Source organism: Callorhinus ursinus, unplaced genomic scaffold, assembly GCF_003265705.2.
Source record: "Callorhinus ursinus isolate GAN/ISIS: 27379988/994484 unplaced genomic scaffold, GSC_fseal_2.0 scaffold39, whole genome shotgun sequence".
In the NCBI taxonomy this organism is placed as follows: Eukaryota; Metazoa; Chordata; class Mammalia; order Carnivora; family Otariidae; genus Callorhinus; species Callorhinus ursinus.
The window spans coordinates 6,517,363-6,535,230 of record NW_027397101.1 but is presented as its reverse complement, the minus strand read 5'-3'; the positions used below and the strand labels follow the sequence as shown (position 1 = coordinate 6,535,230).

Sequence of the window (17,868 nt, the reverse complement as noted above, 5' to 3'; positions counted from 1 at the left end):
ACCCATGTACCTATAAGAATGTGGCATATGACTAAGTTAGCATTTTAAATCAAGAAGGAATGGAAAAATAGAAAAATGTTGTCAGGAAAATTGCCACCCATTTTGAAAAAAATAATGCTGGGTGATTTCATGCTCACATTATTCTAAAAAAGAAACAAGAAAGATAAAAACACTGTAAAGGGTTATAGGAAAATATATTCATATCCTTAGAGTTAGGGAAGTTCATAACAGAAATTTTTAAGAAGCCATAGTAAATATCTACAAACTTGATAACATGAAAATTAATATATAATGTATAGTCAAGGTGGCCAAAAAGAAGAGAGAAAATACTTGCTAAATATATAGTAGGCAACTAATGAATACCCAGAATATATTAAAAAAACCACAAGACACCTACAAATTTATAAGAAAATGACAACCCAGTAGAAGAAAGAGCAAAGTGTATACACTGGTAACTCACAGAAACATACAAAAAAGTGCTCAGGCCCACTGATAATTGGAAAAATACAAGTTAAAACAATATAGGGATATAATTTCTTGACCATTAGGTTGGGAAAAGTTGAAAAGGTTGCTAATAAAACTATTGGCCGGAGTGTGAAGAAATAACTATGGTTGTATTTTTGGTGGTATGGTTTTAAGGGAGGGCATTTTGGCAACACTGTTAAAATTTAAAAAGCAAGCACCCTTTGATACAACAATGCCACTTCTTGCGCATCTGCTCTAGCAATTAATTTACTTGTATACACAAAGAGCTATACAGAAAGGGGTTTGTTGTAGCTATATTGGTAATAGGAAAACTTGAAAGTAACTTAAGTGCTCACCCAACAGTGAACTACGGGACACTCTGAAGCAATAAAAAAGGATCAAGCGGCTCAAGCCGGACTGATTCGGAGATAGATATGATATTTAGAGATAAGACACACCATTAAGGTAAAAACACAGTATTTACAATGCCATTTATGAGGTGTGAAAGGAAAAAGAAACCCCACAAAACAAATGTTTATTTCTGTATGTACTTCTATATGCATGTAGATGCAGAGAAAAAGGCAAAAGGGTCAACACCTGAACTGAAGGCCACAGGAGCCTGGGGGCAGGAAGGGAAGTAGTCCTGGGGGGCCTCTGGGACATCTTTTACAATGGGCGTTACTTGCGTATTTCATAATATCATTTAATAAATTAAAATAGAAAAAGATGTAAATGCTGATGCTTCAAACCCAGACATTTTTATTTGGATGGTTTGGGTGGGAATTTGACATCTCCCTGGGTAATTTGGAAACCACTGGCTTGAAGATTGAGTTGTTGGCTATTGGAGATCACATATTATGGTCTTTGATTCAGCTTTTTATGTGTTTTCTGTAATATATAATCCCGTATTAAAATAATGGCACAGTGCTTGCTCCTGCAGCCCATATGCTAAATCTGGAACGATACAGAGAAGATTAGCAGGGCTCTGCACAAGGATGACATGTAGATTCATGAAACAGTCCATATATTTGTTAAGATGGCAGATTTTATGCTATATGTGTTTTATCACAATTTAAAAAAATAAAAGTATAAATCACTGAATTAAAACCACAGAGAAAGATTTCCCTTAATGGGCCCCGTGGTTACTAACTCAAATGTCGTCAGTCTCCATTTAAATGAATGCTGGTGTTTCCTTTTGTCTTCAGGGAAAGCTCTAGCTTTTCTTATGGTGGCAGTTTTAGGTGTGATGAGTCTCGGGCACAGCGAGTTTGCCTTTCGCCTGTGCCATGTTAATGCGCACGCTGCCACTCAGCCCCCTGCGTCAAGGCACTACCCACTCTGAAGAGGCGCTCCTTCCTGATCTCAGGGAGGCCTCGGTTTACCCTCCGGTTCCTTATTCCATTTTTTTGTCCTGCTGGGAGCCGGAGAACAGAGAGGACGCAGGCTCGTGACCTTGGGCACTGGTGCCCAAGTACAGTGAGCCATGACAAGAGGGCCCTTGCAGGGAGCAGCTCAAAAGTTCCTGCAGAAATACCTCTAGTAACCGGGGGAGCTGCCCAGACTTGTTATCTGAACGGTACTATAACACCCCCCAAATGTGGAATTCCAATACCGCTTGAGCCCAGACATTTCTGATGAGAGGGCATTCAGATCGTGGGTCTGTAGACAAAAGCCACTTAGAATAGTTCTCGGCACATGATGAACCCGGAAGTCAACGACCACTGTCATGTCACCTGTAGCTTCACCCAGTGCGGCTGTCTCGCTCATAATCCAGAGCCTTTGTCGCATTTAAAGCCAGGAGAAGCAAGCACGCCATGCTGTGACCAAGTGGGTGATGCTCCAATTCACCTTTAAAACGAGCCTTCCCTATCTGCTTATCATCTTTCTCTTTTTTGGTTTTCCGTCCCCTGCTCCCAGCTAGCAAGACAAGGACTCAATGTTGTGCTTATCAGCCGGACACTGAAAAAACTACAGGCTGCTGCCGCAGAGATTGGTGAGTGACCCCGAGAGATCAGGGAGATGTTTGTGGAGCCCACCGACCAAGTATGCTCTGTCCCACCTGTAGAGGCTCCATCAGCACGCCTGGGGCGCTGGCCCTTCTGTGGGGTGCTCACTGGACAAAGTTAAGTGCAGGACATAAGCAGCTTTAGTTCGGCAGGGATTCCTTGGGCTAGGTGAAGTAGGAACAGACTCAGGCACACATAGGTCCACTATCTCCTTTGGTCCAGTGTCTTCATCTCCAGAATTAGCTCTGCTCATCCAGAGGGCCCAGCTGCCTTGTTGCTTCTGCTACTCCCTTCAAAAACAGGATCTGTTTGGGACTTCATTTCCCTATGTCTATGCCCTGTTTCTTGCAGGAAGGTGAGGGTTGATGCTTACTGGTGGCTGTCAGATTTTTTTTTTAAAAAGATTTGATCCAGGGCTGCCACGTATAGTTGTGAAGGTTGTACACCGTACAATTCTATGAGGCAGCACTTACATTACAATGTTTTAGTATTATGACTCACTGTGAAGTGTTCTTAGTTAATAATAATCATATCCCTTTTTGGGTAATTTATTTTAATAATTTTTTAAAAGATTTTATTCATTTATTTGACAGAGAGAGACACAGCGAGAGAGGGAACACAAGCAGTGGGAGTGGGGGAGGGAGAAGCAGGCTTCCCGCCGAGCAGGGAGCCTGATGCGGGGCTCGATCCCAGGACCCTGGGACCATGACCTGAGCCGAAGGCAGACGCTTAACGACTGAGCCACCCAGGCGCCCCAATTTATTTTAATAATTAATTATTAATTTAGTAATTTGTCATCTCCTTAACTCAAGGGAATGAGTCTTCAGTTATGAAGACTTGTGAGGACTGGGACAGGCTGCCAGGGAAGGGTGCTGTGTCCCTGGGGGAAGTTGGGGATAGGAGAAGGATGTGGGAGGTGTGGGGCTGGAGGCCCAGTGGAGGCTCAGTGCCCTTCAACTAATGAATTCTGCTTTTGTTCCGTGTCTGGATATCAAAAGTACTCTGACAAGGACTAGGACATTCTTCAGTGTCTCCCTCATAATGTTAAGATGTGCTTTTTATTGTCCTCTTGAAAAGCAAGGAGTATCTTTGGACTGAAAGCACCTCCCACTCCCCAAACTAAGCCTCAAGATCACTTGTCCCAGAAATATTGGGTTTAAGCCCATATCTGAGCAGGCAGCACTTGGTGAAATCTACTTGTTGCTTTTATATCTGCCTAAAGCTCCCGCACAAGGCCAAGTCCACATGGAACAGCGGAGCGGCATGGATGTGGAGGGAACAGAGTGTGGGTGTCTTTGCCCAAGTTAGCCCCTCTGAGCCTCAGTTTTCTCCTCTTGAAAATGGGTATAATATCTACTTTACAAGGTTGTAGAGAGGATTAAAATAAGATATTGTGTATGTAAATGCTTTGTGAATGCTACAGTGTTAGACAAACACAAAGGATTGCTCTGTGTAAGCCAAGGGGACCTGACACTGAGCAGAGGCAACATCACCTTATGCTCTTACAGCCTGGAGACCAGGGGTCTCAGACTTGAGCATGGAGCAGGGTCACTGGGAGTGCGTGCAATAACAGATTGCTGGGCTCTAGTCTCAGGGTTTCTGGCTCAGTAGGTCTGGGGTGGAGCCTGAGAATTTGTGTTTCTAACAAGTTCCCAGTGATGCTGATGCTGTGGTCTGTGGACCCCACTTGGAGAACCACTGCATTAAATTTATTTTGGTGCATACACTTGTCACCGTCATAACTCTTAGAAACACCAGAAACCATCACTCACAAATCTTTTAGCACATTACAGGAGCATTGGAGAAGTCCATAAACAAGGGAGGGATTTGGATTCCTGTTCACTCAAGAGTAACTGTTCTCTCCAATGCAGAGTGCACTACGGGGAGTAGTGTGAAGATTATACAAGCAGATTTTACCAAAGACAACATATATGAGTATATTAGAGAAAAACTTAAAGGCTTAGAAATTGGAATTTTAGGTAAGTAAATTGCAAAATGCAAAGCTGATTGTAAGACATCAGTGAAGTAATTATCTTAGTGACACTTGATTTTTCTGCGGCAAACTTGAACTTAAGTCTGGACTGTCTTTTAAGCCGTAGCATTCAACAGAATATTACAGCTCAATTCTTCAAGAGGCATATTGGATTAGCAAATTTATTTATGGCTTTGGAATGCATGAAACTAAGATATTTCAACCTTCCCAACCATATTTATAATGTGAAAATGGATTTTTTCCTACTAATACTGACATTAGACAGGAGGAGTCTCAGAAACACCATCCTAAAGAGTTAGTTTAGCAAACAAACATTGCTGTGATTGATTCATGAAATAGTGAGTCAGCATGGTTCTTTGTGAATTGACTCTGGTATTCAGGAAACAAGATAATAATAATAATATTTAATAATTTTTCTGTGATAAGATATTTTATGATCTCATACAGAGCACAGCATCTCTATTGTACTTGGAAGGAAGATTTGATTTCTAAACTTCCTGTTGAATTTTAAAAAATAATTGTATTTTTTACTAATAAAAATGTAAACCCACATTATTGCAGAAAAACCAAAAAGAATACATGAGCACATAAAAGATTTACAAATTTCTTAAAATCTCAACAGCCTCAGATAACATTTTGGTGTATATCCTTCCAGACACATAGACACAAATGTTCAAAACTGGGATGAAATTTACATACTGTTTTGTAACATTTTTTAAAAAAACGGCACACCACAAATGTTTCCCCGTGTCTTTAAACTGCTAAGCGGCAACAGCGTTGAGTAAGTGTGCCACCTTCCACCGTACGGCTGCTCGGCGGTCCACCTGATGTGCTCCCTATTATAGGACAACTGTTTTCCCTTCCAATTTCCTCACTGTTATCAAATCATGTTGCAAAGAACAGCCTTGTCTATAAATTTTTTCTGTACGTGTTTCCTTAGGAAAACTTCCCAAGAAAAGGAACTTCTGGGGTTGAATGTAAACATGTTTAGGCTTTTAATAAACATTTGCTACTGGCTCTTCTGACATCTTTTTATTTTGCTTCTGTCAGTCAACAATGTCGGAATGCTTCCAAACCTTCTCCCGAGCCACTTCCTTGATACACCAGATGAAATCCAGGTAGGCCTGGGCTCTTTCTGTGGATGATCTCCTCTCACTGCGGACTGGGCCCCCTGGCTGGGTAGTCACTAGGGCCTGGGAAGGGGTACCTGGGAGACGGTCAGGCTGAAATTCTGTATTCCACATGGATGTGTGTGGCCTCTCTCTTTACCTTAGTATTTGATACACAGGCGAGGGCACAACTTTTCATGACCATTTCTGGAATAGAGACATCTTCCTTCTTCTCTGCACATCAGAACTTACATGTCCACTGTCCCATTCTTTGGGGGTTCCATGTTCTGCTTTAATCTTTTGGGGCTTTGTGTCAGCTCATAAATTTACATCTGTGGTTATAAGTGGGAGAAGGCCAGTTCTTTGGCTCTCTCTGTCTTCCCAAGTCGTAAGATTTCTTTCAGCTTTCAGCGTTAGGAAGGTCATGTGATAGAAACTCTGTGTGGGGGGGGTGTTGCAAGCGCAGTGAGCTCGATGGACCCGTGGATCCCATTGTGAGGCATGAGTGCATTTGTTAAGCATTTAACAGTCCTTGAAAGCACTGTTGGCTGACTCTTCTCCAGGCCCTGACTTTTGAAATCATGGAGTTATTCCCATTCTAAACAGGCCGTCCTGGTGTTCCTGTGGTCCTATTTAAGCCCCAAGTCAACTGCATGGGTAAATAATGCTGCCCGGCTTGGGCACTGCAGCACAACCTTGCAAAATCCCCACCTCACCACACGTCTAGCCCCATCTAACTCCCTGGTTCTGGCACAAGTCTGAGTCTCTCCATTAAGCAGGCTCCGTTCTTGTTTTTCTTTCCCTATTTATGTCTGCATTAGTGCTTGCTTCTATCTGTCCCTCTTTTCCTTTCTGTCTTGGGTGGTTCCAGTAGTTTCTCTGTCTGGCGCCTTGTAGCCCAGAACCTCTACCTAATATTATCATTCACCGTTCTATTCTCTATGCTATTGTCTTCTAGGTCCACATATGCCAACCTCGCTTCCTCCAGATGGAAATTAACCATCTCCCTTTGAAATACCGTGTTTTGAAGGAAAATCCCTAAATTTTGAAGGGAATTCTTAATTAGCTTCTATTCAAGATCACATTCTTATAGAATCATTGCAGCTCTCGGATGTTTACCAGTTGCAGTGCATGCTTGGTGGCCATCAATTAGGAGCCTAATTTCCAGGCTGTGCAAGCGAGGGGCACTGCTCAGACACACACTGTTGCCCACTTTATGGTTCTCTAGCACAGACTACTTCTCAAGAGAATGTCTCAAATCCTCCAGCTAATTTGTGGTTGTGATTATTTATTACAGAGTCTCATCCATTGTAACATCACCTCAGTAGTGAAGGTATGTAGTCAATATATGTGCTAAATGTGTTAAAATGTAGTAGCTGTTGAAATCTGGCAATTCGGGAGAATTGCCAATGTCAAAGACTTTGAACTGCACTTGATTGAGAAGCCATGTAGTGGTCTTTAATTGTCTTATTCTGTTTTCATCAAGAAAATACAGTGAAGAATGTATTCTCCAGAGTATCTGAATCTTATTTTTGCACCCAGTTTTGTCACATGTCAGAACATATTAGGTCTGATGACATGGAAACTTATTCAGGATTCTAGGGCGACTTAAAAAAAATAGTACCTTCCTCTAGTTTTAGTCTTTGTTAACAGTGGAAAGTTCAGTCGGTTTGGAAAAATGACAGAAGGCCTGGGTTGGATTTTCTGGACTTTTGATGTTCAATAAATATTTGTTGAAGTGAAACTCAAGTTTGTATGTATTCTGATCTCAACTCCTAGTTAGTTGGGCAGTGTTGTTGTTTAACTCCCTTGACCTTCAGATTCTTCATCTGCTATTGGAAGAGTGTTGGATTAAGGGATATGTCAGGTGCCATTTGGCACTCAGGTTCTTTGATTAGAGTCAACTGCATCAGCATTTATAGGCATGATTATCACAATGTGGTCCTATATTGTGCCTTTGAATGAATAAGAAAATGGCACCCCCTCTGGGCAGACAATTTCGAAAAAGGTGCTGCTTAAAAGTGGATAGATGATGCTTTTGGGTGAACACAATGTTTCCCTTTCCTTTGAATGGGGAGAGCTGTTCTAACTGCCTGTGAGTGAACCCTTGGCTTTCGGCTTACAGTCACCCCCACAACTGGACTCCTTGCTCAGTCTACCAAATTCACAACTGTGCATGGCAGTCCTTGTGACCACTCTGATTCACAGCAGTGAATGGTGGAGGGATCCCAGTTAGGGAGCAGCAGGTCTCATCTTTACAGCATGGCCTGGCAGAGGAGGGCTGGTTTCCCAAAGGAAACCTCCTTAACATAAGGAGGGAGATGGATGCTGAACAAACCATGTAAAATTATTTTTAGGTGGATAAGCTGAGTTGATTGTTGGTTGTTCTTCTGTAAGCATACTGGTATTTTATAGTTTCCTGCTCAGTTTTTATTGGTACATACATTCTTTTTATGCTGAGCAATCAATAGTTTTTCAAACCCCAGCTGATGTAATTGTAAGTTTTATATGTCCAACTGTTGTCTGCTGCCTTACCACTAAAATCTTTCATGTTATTTTACACATTGATCTTTCAGGCTTGGTCCATTTGGTCACAGGGTTTTCCAAATGTATTTGACAACCCTCTGACTCCTTTAGCAGAGAATTGCTTTGATTTGCTAAAAAAATTTTTTTTATGTATATTGATAGACACTAATTTCCTCAAATAGGGAAGAAAACTAATTGAAGATTAGCTTTCTAAGTACACCATGACTCAGTTGGCCACACTGGTTGGAAGCATGACTAGCATCACCTAGTTACCCCAAAGGAGCCATCTGGAAATAGTAGAGTTCTCTGTCAAGGGCAGAGATGCAGGAATGAGTTTGTGGGCAAAGGGAAGTTCGGGTAAGAGACTAAATTTCGGGAGCTTTGATACAGAGAGACCCACAAAGTCCAATGTTGTCTCTCTGTTGGGATCATTCGACCAGTAAGAATAGGGGATTCAGTTGGGAGGCTTTGAGGAAATGCTGGTGCTGTCCAACAGTGCACCTGTGGTGCCCTTCATGAGGTGGGCAGAGCCAAGGGGAAGCTAATGGCATGACCTAGTCCTCGTGCCTCTCCCACCTCCCTCCAAACCCAGCATTTCAGGAGGTAGTCTACTGCCACTACACCCCCCACTGCTGCCCCAGGACAGTGGAAACATTATCTGGACGTCCCCAGGGTTGGGCTTAAGGGCGTGCCCTATGGTGGGGACAGAGCCTACTAAGAAGCTCCTGCAGGGCCCCCAGACAACAGGGAAAAATAGGTGAAATTTGTCTTCTGGTCTTCAGTCTCCTTTATTTCTCTGCCCTTCTCCATGTGTTTGGATCCTTTCTCCTCAAACCTGCCCCTGCTTCTGATGCCACTCAATTGTACTTTTGAGAACATTTCAGCCTGTGGGTTTGCCTCTTCCTTAATTCTTAAAAGGGGTGGCTTGTAATTATGAAGTGAAAAGCTCTTTTAATGGGCTATTTAAGTTCCAGAACTGGTCAGGAAGACCTCTTCCAGGGCCAGCAAGTTGGGACAGGGAAAGGACTTCTCAACACTGCTGTAATTCCAATGGACAGACAGACATGGTCCACCTATGGAGCTATTTCAGAGACCACCTGCAAGCTGCTTATGTGGCTGCTGTTGGATTGAGATGTCCTCTAGCTTGTGTCTTGTATGTGAATTGTTCATGGACACTGGTTAGGTTTCCTGAGGTCCCCTCACTTCTAACTCATGAGTGAGGTTTATGATGGCCAACCTACTTAAGCCTGTATGATGGCCAACCTACTTATGCCAGAATGACGAGTATCTGGGGAACCTCAGTGTTGATCTCATGGCCAGAAGCCAATTTCCATAGTTTTTCACTGCCTACATTTTCCAGGAAGACTTTAGCTTTATGGGGAAGAAATCAGAGACCTCTAACCATTTGCTCTTCATCTAGGTTGCCTTCTGTGGGTTTTAGTCAGACTCTAGTGTTGCCAGAATTACCTCCAACGAGTGCCAGCAGATTTTCAAGGCCACCTGAGAGATTAAGCTCATTTTCTGGCTTCCTCCAGCACCTGCTTCCTTAAGCCCCCACCCCCTGGATACTCCACTCCTTTGTCAAGAGGGCTTAACTTTATCCCTTCTCTTATAGATGACACAGCTAATTCTGAAACAGATGGAATCAAGGTAAGGTCTTTGTTTTTGTTTTTGTTTTTAAAGATTTTATTTATTTATTTATTTGACAGAGATAGACACAGTGAGAGAGGGAACACAAGCAGGGGGAGAGGGAGAGGGAGAAGCAGGGAGCCAGATGCAGGGCTCGATCCCAGGACCCTGGGATCATGACCTGAGCCGAAGGCAGACACTTAACGATTGAGGCATCCAGGCGCCCCAAGGTCTTTTTTTTTTGGAAAAAGCACAGAACGGCATGGCCTCCCTGGCCTGGCAGTTAGCTGACCTGGGGACTGGGGGCGTGGTGAAGGTGGTGGGCAGATAGGGTTCATCTGGCTGCAGCTTTAACCAATGGTAAAACTGTGATGAAGGACATGGAGATTGCAGAAGAAAATGTAACATTCTGGACCAGGCCAGCTTTGCAAACAGATAAGCATATTTGAAAGTCAAGTGTAGCATCTACTGGAGGAAGAGAACAGCCATTTCAGCACACATTATATTAAAAATATTAACTCATGTTGAACATAAAAGAAACTTCAGAGGTTGGCCTGAGATCAAGGCCGTCTCTTGCTATTACCCAAACTTAGTGGTAAAAATCACCACCTCTCGGTGTTTCTATTTAGTCCATGGTTTTATTATCCTATTACAACAGCCCTTAGAGAACTGGCTTTTCTCACATGGTATTCATTAAATGCAAATGGTTGATAGTTTTATCTTCCGTAGGGGAAGAGGGGCTTGGCCTTATAGTCTAATTTGCAGTTCCTTGGTTTTTCCTGGATTGAACCCATCTATTTGAGAAGGATTAAAATTACCCAATTTCAAAAAGATTAAGTAAGGACCCTGGAGACTGGTGTGTGGGTTCCTGTGTGAGCAGATGATGGACTGTCAAATTCCACTCAAGACAGGATTCTGCATTTGACATCTGTCCTGGTGTGGGTCCTCTTTAGGGTTTAAAAGGGACCTTGAGCTCGTGGGGTCACATTTGAGAAAGAAGGGTTCCTTCCCCCTTGATAAGACTGGTTGAGCTGAGTTGGTCCTTGGCATTTTGCTGGGGGATCTTTGTTGTAGCAGAACCCCTGTTTCCAGTCACCAGCCCTTGATGTCAACTGTCTGCTGGGTGGCACCACTCTTTGGTGTTGTGATCCAGGCCGTGGGGATGCACCACTCACTGTTCTGGGAGCAGAACTCGCCATGCACATGGAAGTCTAGAGAGGATGGAATTTCCCAGTGAAAGTCACAGGAGTCCCTTCGCTTTCTTTCCTCTCAGGGTGTGGGTCATCAGGCAGCAAACTATTCAGAACTCTATTTCTTTGTGTTTTAGGCAGAAAGGCCTTATCTTGAACATTTCTTCTGGGGTGGCCCTCTTTCCCTGGCCTCTCTACTCCATGTATTCGGCCTCCAAGGTGAGTGATAGCATGGAGCCCAAGCTTCCTTCTCCTTCATCTTGTTTCTCCCACTTGGCATTTTCCTCTAGACTTCAGATCATCTGGCAAGCTGATGGATGTATTGGCCTGGAGGAAAAGTGTCCAGGGGGATTCTATGTACAGGGCTGGCCAGCAGATGTCTGGGTACAAATTAGAAAAAGCCATGGCCCCGGGGCGGATGGAGCCCTGCAGTGGGATAAGCGCAGCCCCCATGGGACTCTGGGCCCCACTCACCTCCTTGCCTGGAGCCCTGTTCTCTTGCTGCCAGCAAGTAACACTGGAACTTTCTTCTGTCCTGGGGGCCTGGCCAGGTGTCCCCATGCCCTAGTCCTAAAAACAAACCCTTGGGGGTGGGGGTGTTCCCAGGCAGAGAGACAAGGGAGAGCTCTCCCTGGGTAGGGTCATCCATATGCAGTGGCCCTTGGCATGTATTTATCCCAAAATGTATGTTCTTGCTCATTGAGGGGGCTTTTTCCAGGCCAAGAAACAAAGTCCTAACTCCCATCAGACAAACTGCTGCATTTTAAGGGCAAGCAAGTAGGCTCCCTGCAGTGCCCTTTGAAATCTGAAAAAGGTGCCTCCATGACAAAGCAAGCTCTCCCCATAGGTGTTTTCTCCTTCTTGCTCCAGGCTTTTGTGTGCATGTTTTCCAAGGCACTGCAAGCCGAATATAAAAGGAAAGGAATCATTATCCAGGTGAGGTCAACAGCTCTGGGTCCTTGGGATGAGGAACGGCGGTGCCCCATGGGGCTGGGGCCACTGCCCCATGCAGGACCAGCTGTGCATGCACGGCCAGGGGGGAGGGTCTGGATGACACCATGGGAGTTCCCGTGACCCTCACAGTGGCAACTGAGCCACCCTAGTTCGGCCTGCTGCTCCCTCATGCATGCCCTGCAGGAGGCGGTGCTGTGAGTGAGCACTGCATCAAGACAGAAACTGGGGTCTTGTCTAACCACCCTTGACTCTCTGACCCAGGTACAGGAGACAGGCTTAGGTGGGAGGAATTGTGGAGAAGAAACAAAATGAGGCAGGGAGCGGGGGCTGGGGGTACTTTGGGAGCTGTTCATCTGTGATGGGCCACAAAGATCCCCACACTGTGGTTCTTGAGCAGCTGGGGAAGAGGTCCTTGGCTTCCTCTTTCACCAGCCATGGCAGAACCATCGAGATGACCCTATCCCAGCTGTCAACAGAACTGGGTTGTCACAGCCATCTGTAGTCTTGAGGTGTCAGGGACAGGCGTGGGCTTGGTTCAGCAACATAGTTAGAGTTAAGTGCTTTCTGGAACCTGGAATAAACAATTTGCAGAAATTTTGTCATTGTTTGGGAAGAAGTTTTATAACCTACTATTAGAAATGAAAAAGGCACACTCACAGTTAAATCTTTAAAATGATTGCTGTACATACTGATGGTGTCGGCTTTGTAGGCCACAGTGTGTGGTTGTTTATTTTTCTTATCACGACAGGAAAGATGATCAGGCATGTGTCACTCCTGGCTTGTAACTGAAGTGTGAAAGTGGGAATCCAAACAACTTTAAATTGCTCCAACTTTGGCCGTATGTGTTAGAAATAAGCCTCTTGCATAAGGGTGCCACATAAAATACAGGACATCCAGTTCAATTTGAATTTCAGATAATAACTTTTATTTTTTTTAGTATAAGTATACCCCATGCAATACTTGGGACATATTATACTGAAATTTTTTTTCTTGTTTGTCTGGCTTTCAAATTTAACTGTCCTGTGTTTTTTTTTTTTTTTTTTTAAAGATTTTATTTATTTATTTGAGAGAGAGAATGAGATAGAGAGCACGAGAGGGAAGAGGGTCAGAGGGAGAAGCAGACTCCCTGCTGAGCAGGGAGCCCGATGCGGGACTCGATCCTGGGACTCCAGGATCATGACCTGAGCCGAAGGCAGTCGCTTAACCAACTGAGCCACCCAGGCACCCTGTCCTGTGTTTTTATTGCTGGTCCAGCCACCATGTTCTAAGAGATAATTCATGTCCTCAGTCACCTTGTGTACATTTGAACCAGGTGACGTTGTGTGGCTAAGGCCTCAGCTTGAGTTAGTGATAAAGTTAAACAAGAAACCAGTTTTTCTGAGTCACAGTTCTGTGCCAGCTCTATGCCTTTCCAGTGCTCCATCATCAGGGGAGATCCTGAGGCTTCTTACAGAAGAATGCCAACTTCTTACAAGTTGGCAAATGAAGGGAGGGCTAGAATAGGGGTTCACTTCTCAGGGGCGGGCAGATTGCTCCCGTGTTATGGCCCTTATTCCCCATTGTAGGTGCTGACTCCATATGCTGTTTCCACCCCAATGACGAAGTATCTACACACCAACATGGTAACCAAGACCGCCGATGACTTTGTTAAGGAATCACTGAATTACATCACGATTGGAGATGAAACCTGTGGTTGCCTCACCCATGAACTCTTGGTAACTGACAATTTCTTTCTCAAAGCTCCAGAGGCAGGTGTGTGGGCAGTCCCAGCAGAGTTCTTCTTTGCTATTGGAACAACCAACCCTGTCCTCTCACGGCAAGGATCATGCTGCCAGAGGCCATGCTGCTAAGTTGTCACACAGCCGTGTGAAAGAGCATATGTGGCAAAGGCGGGAGGCTGGGGGCCTGGGGGCTCAGCCCAGAGATAACCCCCACATTGGCAAATACCCTCACCTCTTTCCTCAGAAAGTAAGGTGGCTTCCTGAGCTCTCGGGGAGGGCAGACCAAGACACAGGGATCATCCCTGGGTGGGACTGGGTGCTGCTGTCTTCTCTGGCTCCCTGTGTTAAGAAATGTTTTAATATCTGCCTATCCAGGAAAAAACCCCAAACACTTCGGTTTGTAGGGTTTGCTGATTACCATGGCTTAAATAACCACCCCCCCCGCCCCATGGCTGATTTAAAGCTCCCATTGTGTTGTCACTGCCCCTGAATTTAGTAATGTGTATAATTGGCTCTTGAGAGCAAGTACAAGTTGGTTCTAGCACAACATGGACTCCGTTGAAACTGGAAGTAAGATTCAGTCAGTGGCATATGGTATGAGGAGTTCTTACCATCCCTGGGCTGCTTTTAGAAGCAAACACAAACATGAAACAAAGGTAGACTTAACTTTTGCACACTGATACTGAACACATAGTGCCAGGGTGGTTCTGTTTCCAGTGTCACCAAAAAATTTTAGGCAGATCTTTACTTTCCCTTCATATGTCAACTTTCTCCTCTGCCTCATGTGCTTTTCTGTCATGGGAATTAGGTTTCTCCCTACTCTCTTTTTCTCTTAGGTGCTAGAAGGAATACACTATATCTTCCCAAGCATTCTGTTACCCACTGGGACTTCTGGAGACTCTAGAAAGATATTGAATTGTCTTAAAGGATCATTTGCAACTTCCACTGTAGAGCCTCAACAATGTGCAGAATAACCAATTTAACACATACTACAAAGTGGACATACAGAAAGAATATAAGATCTTGATTTTGCCTATTGCTGATCTGGTCTTTCTCCAGATTACTACTTGCTGCATGGCAGGAGAACAAATTAGTGGAATGTCCAATGAGTTTAAATTTAGTTTGATCTAGTAACCTAAACTGGATATTTAGGAAATTGGCTCTCTGTTAATTATTTAAAGAATTCAGTCTTTCTGGGAGCATCCCTTTCTCCTGCCTCTCTCACTAAGATGATATCAGGGAGAAGAATCTTCATGATCTCCTGCTGGTCCTTAAGTGTGTGTGGCTTTGTCCCATATCTACCTGGTGGTTGTGCACCTTGCTGATTTATGGTTCTGGGGAGCAATGACCCTTTCGGCTTGGCCAGTGAACTCCCACCTACTGAGCACTGCAGAGCCCTGAATCTCTGCTACTCCCCCCATGCAGTCATAGGCCTATGGTCCATCTGGATCTTTGGTTCATAAAGGCCCTTTGGCTCTCACTTCTGTATCAGCACCAACATGGACTTGACTGATGCTGGAAAACCGAATGTCAGCACCTCTCTTGCCATGCTGAGATAGTGTTCTGTGGTTGCACTCCTGAAGGATGGGGGCAATATCTCCTCCTTTGCCCTCAGTGCCCCCCTTACTTATTTATCACATGTTCATATTCTTCACCTGAATCCCCTGGTCCCCCAGCCCTCCACCCAGCCTAGGTCCACATATAGAAGGATACACATCCTTTGGGATGTTGATGTCTTATATGGAACCCATCAGCATCAGTCTTGAGACCATAGCCTGGCTTGCAATGTTATCGTCTTGCTACACAATGCAATTCTAGATGTCAAAAGTTGAAAAAACATTTTTTGGGGGCTTTTCTCTTTTGATTTCTTGTGTAACAAATCAAATCTCTTCTGGCAAATAAATGCCAAGAACAGACTAGGCAAAAGAGTCTTTGTGCCTGTTGAAGCAAAAGAGAAGATAAAGGAGAATATATAAATCATTAAAGCCCTTAAGGCCAATTTGGCGTTTGCTGGAATTTAGAAAAATCATTGACTCTAAAGTTTGAGCAATCAAGTAGAATTGACTGGTAAATAAGCAAACCTTCTATTAGAAAAAGGCAAGGTAAAGACCACATGCTCTTCACTCCCAAGGAGTTTTAGGGCAGGAACTAGGGCTGGAATAGAGCCTCTAATGTAGAGTCCATGTGGTACAGGGGGGTTACTTCACTTAATTCTCCTAATCATCTTGTAAGACAGATCATTTGATTCCTGTTTTACAGTTGGAAACTGAAATTCAGAGCTAGATCAGATGTCCAAGGCCACTTGGCTGGTAATGGTGAAACTGGGGTTTAAGTCCACCTTTATCCAATGCCATGCTTTCCCTGGTTTCTTCTAAACCATCCTTCTAGGTTGGGAGGAGGTAGACAACAATGGAGGCAGAAGCAGAGACTTTTAGAACATTTTCTAGGGACCTGGAACTTTAATTTGGCTGACTTCACTAAGCCAAAGCATTTAGTTTAAGGCAAAGCTAATGAAAGGGCTTGATTTTGCTGTGACATTAAAAAGCTCTAAAGAGAAAAATGAAGTTCCTAAGGAAAAATTTGCATTCACTCATTGACTTGGCTAGTGGATGAAGGGTTCTATTTTGTTTCCCCAGAAGCCATCTTCGGTCCCCTGCTTTGAAATATCTCAGTGAGTGCAAAAGTCTGAGAATCTGAGCTGTCTGAAGAATAGGAACACTCCCTGAAAAGCTCACATTTTCCTCTGGTTGAAATCCTGTTGTTCGGTGGGGAGTAGGTAGGTTGAGGAATGTTGGATGCACAGGATTACACTGTGGGCAGAATGACTGCTTCTGGGTTCTGGACTTGTCTTACAGGACATGGGTATGATTTGAGGGCAAAAGTTCTTCCAACGCCTGTGCCTACTGCCTGATGTGCATCCAACTAAGCATTCATGCCTTGACTTGAAGCCCCCCTCCATGCCCCCCTGCCACTTTTCCAAGTAAATGTTCAATGTTAGTGATTTATACTTTGCTGTGTCTGACTTTTGTTCATGAACTCATCGATGCATTTGTGTATTTGCTTAGTGCCTACTATGCCTCAGGCATTGTGCCAGGTGGTAAAAGCATTTCTGGTTGTTTTCTGGAATCTCATTTTAGTAGAACCTTGGTAAAAAGAACATGAAGACACTGGGAGATTGAACAGTAGGAAGAGGAAGTGCTTGCTAAGAGAAGGAGAAAGGGGGGTAGGGTGTTACTCGGGGCACAGTTCTCTTAATTTAGAACTTCCTTGGGGCTGATTCTACAAGTGACTGTTTCGGTTTCTGAGAAAACTTTGTTTACTGAGAAAGTGTCATAAGACCTTTACATTTTAGCATGCACTTAAAAGATTTTGAGACTGACTTTCAGCAGTCAGAAAAATATTTTTAAAGATGATGATTATACACTGAGCTGTTTCCTTCTAACTTGCTTGCTCTTCTTTCTTCCCCAAACACTCATGTTTTTGTCTATTTAAGCGGAGCTTCCTGAGGCTGATCCCATCATGGGTTTTGTACAGCAGCACATTCCAGAAGAAATACATGGACTACCTCAAGCAGAATACCAACACCATATAGTCCAAGTGGGCTGATGTGTCATCCAGCATTGTTCTCTTCACCATGTTCCTTGTTGGCTGCAGAAAACTAAGGAGCAGAACAGCCCCTGAACTCTCCTGAAGCTGGCGAGGCTGTGTCACAAATACATTCCCCAAATACAACGTTTATTATTATTATTATTATTTTTTGCCATTTTACTTGAGTCTGGAGATCTTTGGGAAAGCTGTGATGTCAACACATGTGTTGTGTGGTGGGGTTTTAGGGTTTTGTGTGTGACAAGAAGAGGGTATCTTAGGGGAAACTGGAAGAATTTCTATGTAGGATTATAGTATAAATGTGGTGAGAAGAGAGCCTCTGATACTGTGAATATTGAGAACATTTATACACATAAGCTACTTTTATAGCTATGTTAAAGAATGTCAAATGTTACTAAACTTTACCAAGACTGCTATGGTTCTAGAGCACTCAAACGGGGCTCCTCAGAGACCCAGGAAACTCTAGGGGAAGGTGTGGGGGCAACAGCTACAACAGGCCAGTTTCTGGGGCCTCCCATTTCAACGAATGCAGAACCAGCTGTATCTATTTTATTTATATTTGGGGTTCTATGTCAGAGTGTGTTCATAAAAATAAAACAGAAAAGCATACATTGATAAAAATAGCTGAAAAACCATTACACTAATGCAGGAGTTTGATACCTGCAGAAA

General features: G+C 43.8%; 1 protein-coding gene and 1 non-coding gene across 6 annotated transcripts in view; both read left to right on the top strand.

Moving 5' to 3' along the window:
• The window catches only part of HSD17B3 (hydroxysteroid 17-beta dehydrogenase 3), a 46,356-nt gene extending 29,013 nt beyond the window's left edge, over window positions 1-17,343 (top strand). For 2 of the 5 annotated variants that reach the window (XM_025851661.2, XM_073880723.1), the window contains exons 3-11: window positions 2,383-2,458; window positions 4,343-4,450; window positions 5,515-5,582; window positions 6,871-6,906; window positions 9,715-9,749; window positions 11,056-11,137; window positions 11,789-11,854; window positions 13,438-13,587; window positions 17,087-17,343. In XM_025851661.2, coding sequence (XP_025707446.1) covers window positions 2,383-2,458; window positions 4,343-4,450; window positions 5,515-5,582; window positions 6,871-6,906; window positions 9,715-9,749; window positions 11,056-11,137; window positions 11,789-11,854; window positions 13,438-13,587; window positions 17,087-17,185 — 720 coding nt within the window. In that variant the 3' untranslated portion in view covers window positions 17,186-17,343. Of the gene's footprint in view, window positions 1-2,382; window positions 2,459-4,342; window positions 4,451-5,514; window positions 5,583-6,870; window positions 6,907-9,714; window positions 9,750-11,055; window positions 11,138-11,788; window positions 11,855-13,437; window positions 13,588-16,229; window positions 16,325-17,086 lie in introns of those variants that run through there. The other 3 variants (XM_073880720.1, XM_073880722.1, XM_073880721.1) reach the window with 3 other exon arrangements.
• LOC112808593 (U6 spliceosomal RNA) lies at window positions 1,390-1,495 on the top strand. Its single transcript, XR_003204400.1, has one exon. It is a non-coding gene; the product is annotated as a U6 spliceosomal RNA (small nuclear RNA).
• Window positions 17,344-17,868: the final 525 nt, after the last annotated feature.